The sequence below is a fragment of the Poecilia reticulata genome, linkage group LG9, assembly GCF_000633615.1.
Source record: "Poecilia reticulata strain Guanapo linkage group LG9, Guppy_female_1.0+MT, whole genome shotgun sequence".
Lineage (NCBI taxonomy): Eukaryota > Metazoa > Chordata > Actinopteri > Cyprinodontiformes > Poeciliidae > Poecilia > Poecilia reticulata.
The window spans coordinates 944632-952928 of record NC_024339.1 but is presented as its reverse complement, the minus strand read 5'-3'; the positions used below and the strand labels follow the sequence as shown (position 1 = coordinate 952928).

Sequence of the window (8297 nt, the reverse complement as noted above, 5' to 3'; positions counted from 1 at the left end):
ATGGATGGATGGATGGATGGATGGATGGATGGATGGATGGATGGATGGATGGATGGATGGATGGATGGATGAAAAAATATTAAAGAGGACAAAATACATTTTGATTGCAGTGAAAGTCAAAAACACAGGTGTGGAAATCCCCCATGCTTTGAACAAACAAGTCGGTGTGTAGCCAAGAAATGTAGAGCAGAAGATGACAAAAACAATGACAAGAGCACGTTTTGATTGGATGAAGTGGTTTATTAGTTTCTGGTAAACGAACAGGAAGTGTGCCAAGATAAAATGCCATTATTTCCCTTGAGGCTGTCATCTTTGTGAAACTGAGATATACGCTGCAGGTAATACAGGAGCAGGTTACGGCTTCACCATGAGAGACAGACATGTTGTCGTGTTACAGGGTTCCCCGCACGGCTTCCCATGTCTTCCAAGACCTGCTGCCAAGCAGCATCCCTATAGCATGATCCTGCCACCACCATGCTTCACAGTGGGGATGTTTATGTGTTTATGGTGATGTGCAGTGTTTGGTCTCATCCGACCAGAACACTTTTTCCAATTCCTTTACTGATTTACATTGTCATTTACAACAAGCCTCTTACAAACATCTTCACAAAAATAGACAAGAGAATAAATGAAAGTTTAAAGTCTGGAATAAAATATGACAGTACTAGTGTTTTTGCAAAATCTTCTGAGCTACATCTGCCTGGGAGTGTCTCAGAATATTTATGAAATGTATAGGATGATATACTTGCATCCTGCAGAAATGTATCTTTTCAACAGTGGGTGACCTCTAACATGTGCATATTTAACACTGTACATCTGCTGTTATTGCTACAGCTTCTGAAGAGGACAGTGATATGCCTGACAGTAATGGTTGTGATAATGAAGGCTGTGAGAGCTTTTAGAACAGAACTTTGAGACCAACRGCAGGGAATTGGAGGTTTTGTTGTGCTTCTGATTTCAGTCTCCTTTGAGTACAGCTTTACAGTAATTTAGTATAGTTTGAACTGTAATCTGATATAGGTATGTATTGCTAATAAAAGTTATTTGAGGTTGCACTTGCATCTTTATTGTAAATATTGCTGCAATGATTGATGTTTAATCGTTTGACAAAACACAACATCTACATGTATGTTATTTTTTTTGAGAACTCAGGCAACATCTGTTGTCTACCTAGCCTCTTCATCTCAGCTGCTGAAGCTTGTAGCTCCTTCAGCGTTGTCATGGTGACCTGGTCTCCTCTCTCTAGTCTCCTTGTTGAGGGTCTCAGGTTGTGAGGACAGCCTGATCCAGGCAGGTTTACAGATGGACCAGATTCCTTCCATGTCTTGACGATTCATTGAAATGAACTTCAGGGGATGTTTCTGTTCATCCACTGACTTTTATTCAATAACCGTCTGCTGTAATGGTACCCAGGATACTGATARACCAGTGAATGGACCTCCCAGAACCAGAACCAGTTGTCTTTGTACGCCAATCACTGGAGACACTCACTGCACTCAGATGGTCTGCACTACTAGCACCACCTGGCTGGACCTCTGTAGAAGTAGGTTAACAGTTTTAAAGGGGRTGAATATTTATCCAATCACTTATTTAATGTTGCACATTTTTATTTGTCATTATCTTTGCAAAAAACAGTTTCYGTTTTGATATTTAAGTTATTTTGTATTTTTAGTTTTGTTTTAAAAAGGCCTAATTTTACCGACCATGATTGAGTTGTAAAAACAATAAAACATCCAAGGGGGTGAATACTTTTTATAGCCAGTATAAATCATATTCAAAAATTATTCCCAGATGTAGACTTATGAAGACAACTGCAGGTTCCTGCACTCTTTGGCCAGTTGCTCCTGTTTATTGTAATTACACGTGATCTTTGCGTTTGTGGCTGCCTTCGTCCAGGCTGACGCTCTCTTCCTGAGAACAACACGCTTCCTTGAGGGATCATTGCGTCCTCACACTGACAAATTGAGAAATGATGCCATGTTGCACCAGATGTGTGTGTGTGTTKTTTTTAGAATTCATCTTTATTGCAGAACCCCTGACCATCACTATACATACTCCCAACTATAGAGTTCACAGAWAGCAATGGCATTTTAAGAGTTAAATCACAGCATTAACTGGAGAATACAGAAATACAGCTTGCAAGCCATGATTCAAACAATCATTTCAGCACATCATAAAGCAGCACCTTTAATAGAAAAAAAATAACAAAGTGAAAAGCCAAAATAAATATTTTAACAGGTTTCTAATTTGGATCTGTCCTCAGGTCCAAACAGGCAGCACACACAGCGCTGGCTGAAGCATTTCACAGAACCCATCAGACGTGTTTACATTTTTAACATGTCATCCCCCCCCCATCATCAGTTAGAAAAACCATGATGACACAGCAGGACTGTAAAGAGAGAGTAAATACAGTGTGTTAATATAGTTTGGTAGATTCAGGACAGAGATCAGTGGAAGTGGGAGGTTTTGTGCTTAGTATTTTTTATGTGTATTTTGTTCAATTGTGAAGCCTGGATGAGTTAAATCCAGCCAACCTTGCATGGAGCTACCCTGCAGAAACTGTGATTTTAGTGGAACTTCTGTCGTCATTCTAGATCTGGTTAAGTTCTTCCTGTTTATTTGTCTTTAGCAACTTCTAATATTGCAGAAGTGGCTTCAGCAGACAAACTGTTTCACRTGTAGCTCTTCTGTCTTTTCATCCAAATGAAGTATTATACAGCTTTTATACTGGCTCTAAAAGACTGCCTGACCTTAGACATTTCAGTAACAGCTATAGAATTTGACCTGGTCAAATTACTGTCTCCAGCAAAGGGCTGCATTTTAAAATAAATAACAAAAATAAGAAAACTGACGATGGCAAAGATCAGATTTAAATTAATGTAATTAATTTATTTGTACACATTTGCTACTAAAAATAAACAAARTCATGCTTGTCATAAATCCTGGGAAAATGAATGCTTAATTAGACATTCACCACATGTACAAGGTAAAAATCCCCTCTTACTTTTTTACTTGGTTACTTGCTTCATAACAAGTGGCTTCCAGTGAATCACCTCAAGACTCCAACTTATAGGAAACGATAATAAAAAAACAATATAAAATAACTCCCAGCCCGATGCAAGCCCTATAATACATATATATCCCTTTATGTTAAATTAGAATAAATTAAAAGCTTTCTAGAAACACAAAAATATTTTATCCCAGCATAATATGTAATATAATAAATGTAAAATATAAAATATATMAAAATATCATATATCAATATTCAAAGTTTACATATTAGATTAGTGCTTAACACTTTATTTGAAGGGGTCTGCATAAAACTGACATAATATTATCAGAAATATAATAAAACACCAGTTACAAACATGAAGGAGTGTTCATGAATGGTTATGGTCATGAAGTGTCATTTTTAATGGATTTTTAATTCTATTTTTAGTACAATTTTGCATTAAAAGTGTCATTATTTACCAAATGACACTTCACAACAACAGTCATAAACACTCATGAAGACTCCTTCATGTTCATAACATGAACATGCACACCCCTTGAAATAAATTGTTACTGATTAGTGTAGTTTAATTGCATCAGTGTTGAGGCAGCTGTTAATGAAAAGAAAATGTAGAAAAGAAGCTAACCTGCTACTAAGAAGGTTCTACTCGGCGCTACAGAGGTGGAGTATTAAAGCATAAACCTGCACTGGTGTGATCAATTTTTATTGAAGCAACTGCATCGATGGACTCAGGAGCCACTAACTATCTGACCAATCATCGAACACAAGCTGAGCTCCAAAGAATGACATGTGCTCATTTTTAGCCATACAGTCTGGGTGAGAAGAAGTTGCACTTAGTTTGTCATTAGTATCCAGCTTGAATATGCCAGATGTGAACAGAGATTTTTTTAAATTTTCTACATCACCCTTGTGATCATTGCAAGCCACTGAATCCGCTGCTGTCAGGAGCGATGTTTCCGTCTCGTAACCTTGTCTGAAGATTTTAACTAAGCTAGAGAGCGATAGGAAACCATCAACACAGTGACAGGTGTCAATCTCAAACAGGGTCTGCAGAAAGACTCTGTAGAGGCCCTTTCTGGGCACCATCAGAGTCCCGTTGTCGTATCTGAAACCTCCATCAATGTACGCCTCTCCCGTTTTGTTCTCCCAAAGAAGATTGTCTCCATTCGTGATTTTACCAACTGCAACTGAAAGTGCGGAGAGAAACACATAATAGGATTGGAGATCTTTCTTCTTGCAGGCAAAACATCTAATATTTTATGCAAAATTAAAGAAGAGTCAAAGGAAAGAACAGGACTCCTCTGGCAACCAAGAGCAAAAGGTTCAATAAGATCAAACTCAATATTATCTGGTTTGTACTGGTTATACATCCATCACACTATTGGGTTTATACACATGATGCTGAAGCATATCTAGTGTGGTCAACCAGCTCAGTGGCTGTCATGGCATCAGAAAAAATAGTGGCAGGTGCCACTGCTGTTTGCTTAAAGCTGCAATAAAGTTAATGTTTTTTACATTTTTGTTAAAACTGTCACCATGTTATGACAGTATAGCATGAGACAGACAAGACAGATCTCCTCCAGCCCCTCCCTAAGCTATTATTGCTGTCTGAAGAAATGCAAAAACAACCAATCAGAACCAGGAGGAGGGCTTCTGATTGGCTACTGTCGGATGATCTGATAAAGATCCACTCACCTCAGCATATCAAACCCTTAAACTGGCTGAGACGAGGGGGGAATGGGCCTCTAACACTTTTACTAGAATATGTAGTTAAACTCATAATTTCATGCCTTTATTATCTTACTGTCTTATTCTTTTGTTCCATATCACTGGAAGAGTGAGAGTGAAACATGAAGGGGTAGTCTTAACTGTTGACTGTGTACTATCTGGCTGAAAAGAAACTAACTCAGCAGATTCCTGGGGAGGGAGGAACGTGGCCTATTGCCCAGCTGCATTCTAATAGTACATGATTTAAAAATGGTCGAAAGGGACTTTCCCAAAATAAGAAGTTCATTTCTGGAGACATTTCCAAAACACCTATGTGTGTATGTCAGGAGGCATGACATGACCTAGATAGTCTCCAGAGTACAATACCTTAACATTTCAGTGTTATTCTGTAAGACAGTCATGTCTGGGCTGGGCTGTGTTAAGACACTTTATTATTAATACTAAAATAGTTCCTTATCAGGCACACAGAAGTGGGGAGAGGCCAAAAAATAAGAGAAAAGCTGAAGAGTCAGTGTCAGGGTTGCTGGGCCTGCTTACAAACGGAAACCCAGAAAAATCTTCCTTCCCTCCCGTTTAAGCCTGTAAAACATCATTACCTGTCAACATAGCGATCGGAAGCCTCTGTGCACTTTGAGGTTGTTGCAGCTTTTCAGCAACACCTGAGACAAAGATAKAGAATATATTGCCTTTAACAAATGATGTGTAAAACAAAAACAGACTTCAGCATCAACCTTTCACCAAACAACACATTTACCTGATGATTGCCGTTCAGACTGGGACTTGGTCTGCAAGAAAAAACAACAAACACAGACTTTGTTAAAACAGGAAAACAGAATCAATTTCTAAATTGGCGCTAAAAAGATCCTGTGGTTGTGTAACAGGCGGTTCTATTTAAAACCTGACCAACCACACTGCAGCTAGTTTATGGTGCTAAAGTACAGCTGCAGCATGACTTCTAAAACATGCAGAGTCCGAGATAACAATAGTACACATGAATGTTGCTGAAGTTGTGCCCTGCAGCCAAACAACCTTTATATTACAATAAGTGTAGCAAATCTTTATTATTTCAACCCAGCACTTTATACAAGGTGAATACGGTTTGAATAAGAAAACTCTGGGTGGAATACTTGGCTCCTGTAGAAAGCCTGGCTGCTTTTAATGTGTTACAAAACTGTAACAAGAATGGAGTCTAGTTTTCCTGGACTGAACATACGAATGAGGAAAGATTTTTTCAGAATTCCGTCATGTTTTTAGCAGCAGGAAATTATTTTAACAAAGCAGATCCATCTGCACTATCTTCCATGAACCTTTTCTGTGGTTTCCCTCCACTTCTCCTCCACTGACAGTTTCATAAACAAAATCCTGTGTCTAATATTTTCACAATCCCTGCTATGCACATGTCCAAAATATTTAGGCTTTGCTTGTCTAATTTTATGTTTTTTTATTTTGCTCAGGAATCAGCTAGTGGATTTCCAGGATACACGTTGGTACCTTAATGGGGATACATATGTAAGCATGGAACTTTCTGTTCGATTCACCAAAAACAGGGAAAAATAAATAAATCAAGCAAGTTGTACTAGCTCCTTATTCTGGAGCCAAAGTTTGTTACACTTAACTGGTAACATAAAGTAAAGTTTACACAAATGAATCTGTTTGCTTTGTAGTACTTGAAGAGAAAACAGGGTTTGGTTAAAATCCAGACTAACAGGTCAGACCTCAAAGAAAGCCAGAAATCAGCAAAGGCCAGTAAAAGCCTACCATTCAAGCGGTAGGCATAACTACCTACCGCTTGAATGAAAATTTATGTCTCCCAAACACAAAATGTTATATTAGTCTACCTTTAAATGGTCCCATGTTTTAAGGGTTTGTTAGTTGTGATGTGAACAGCTTGCCAAACCCACTCTACCAATGTTAAAAAGCATATTCTGCTCATGACTGGGAAACATTTGTATGATTGGATGACTGAAGTKTAAAGATACAACACATGTTGGCTTACTGAATTTATTCACTTAGCAAACAGGAACCTTAGCAGAATGTCAGAGAAGCGTACAACTGCAGTCTGGCACCTCGTCATCCTGCTGATCATCAGCTTGGTCACACATTACTGACAGATGCCATCTCATTCCTCAACAGGGATTAGTAATAAATCAGCAAATGTAGTTTTGTTTGGTCACCCTGGAACACGTGTGTTGACCAACTTCGTCTCCACTCTTTTATCTTATTGACACAGATTACAGGATCACATCTCCACATCTGCACTGAGATTGTTTCAAATGATGGCAAACCTTGTTTATCCAGAAAGGCACATACTGCCCCACATCATGACACTGCCTTCACCAAATGCTGTCAGGCATTGACAGAGAGGATTCTTAATGGGCAGAGCCCAAGTTATCAACAGAGCTGCCCAAGCCACAAAATGCATAAACCAAATAAATGTGGCACCATTTCAGTGTGAGGTGTGCTTTAAGGTCCACTGCAAGTATAACAGTTGCAACAAAGGRAAAAAAATGGATTAAACATACACCATAGAGACCGACAATGAAGRGAGAGTGAGGAAACTCGGGACTTTCCCTGTAGGCTGAATTGCCTTTTCTCTCGGCAGAACCGGCTCCGTGGGGCTCACTCCACGCACGCCTGYTGTCGCCAGGTCATAACAACCCACATCTACAACCAGCACGTGCATGTAGAGAAAGTTTGTGCTAGGTGAAGTTCTTCTGTCAGAGTTCTGCCGGCAAAAAGCGACCTATATTCACTAACTTAATACATACATAAACCATATTCATCCTGCACGAGGGAACACACCGTGACCTCCCTGATGACAGAGCTTGTTCACCAGTTGCGCACTTTGAAAAACTTAAAGTTTGCACCCTGCTGTACTGTCAAACGCGTACACAACAGCTGCTAAGAATATATTAAATATGAACAATTACCTGGCTGTCAGTAGCACAGCCGCACGGCCTCTCTACTCTGAACGTAAGGAACACCGCCAGAACTCCGCAAAGCAGCAGAAGGAGCGCCGCTGCCACAAACTGGGCCATCCGTCGTCGGTGCCTTTCCCTCTGGAGCTGAATGTGTCGGCTCTTCTGACACCGAAGGCCTGCCTCTGCCTCTGCCTCCGCTCCTCCCTCATAGTCACACCGGTAGYTGTTCTCCTCCTCCATGTCTTGTGCTTTCCTATTCGCGGACTAAGTCCCGACTGCCTGCCACAACCTCCATTTATTTGCACTTTCGCCCACGTTGAAAGCCGCGCTCCATTGAAAAGAGTCTCGATTAAAAATGAGTTTCACCAAGAGTAGAAAATCACACCAGAACTTCCTGTTTCTGAGGGCTTTGATGTTCCCGGAATATGTAAAAAAAAAAAAAATCTGTCTGGCTGGAATGAATAGAATATATGTGCGTGGTAAGAACATCCCCATAAACAGAGCAAAGTCCCTGTAAAGGCTCTCCAACTGTCCTATTACTGAAGACACATTTAGAGCTGCCTGTCCCTCCAGATTCACATTGATTTGCTTCTTAAAAAAGACCATTTATTATAAAGAAAATGAACTACTCTCTC

General features: G+C 39.7%; 1 protein-coding gene across 1 annotated transcript; it reads right to left on the bottom strand.

Annotated features, from left to right (window-relative positions):
- Positions 1-1990: 1990 nt before the first annotated feature.
- LOC103469582 (lymphotoxin-alpha-like) lies at positions 1991-7986 on the bottom strand. Its single transcript, XM_008417352.2, has 4 exons — positions 7672-7986; positions 5496-5526; positions 5338-5400; positions 1991-4200 (listed from the first exon to the last, which is right to left on the bottom strand). The coding sequence occupies exons 1-4, from the start codon at positions 7900-7902 to the stop codon at positions 3752-3754; spliced, it is 774 nt and encodes a 257-aa protein (XP_008415574.1). The 5' UTR covers positions 7903-7986; the 3' UTR covers positions 1991-3751.
- Positions 7987-8297: the final 311 nt, after the last annotated feature.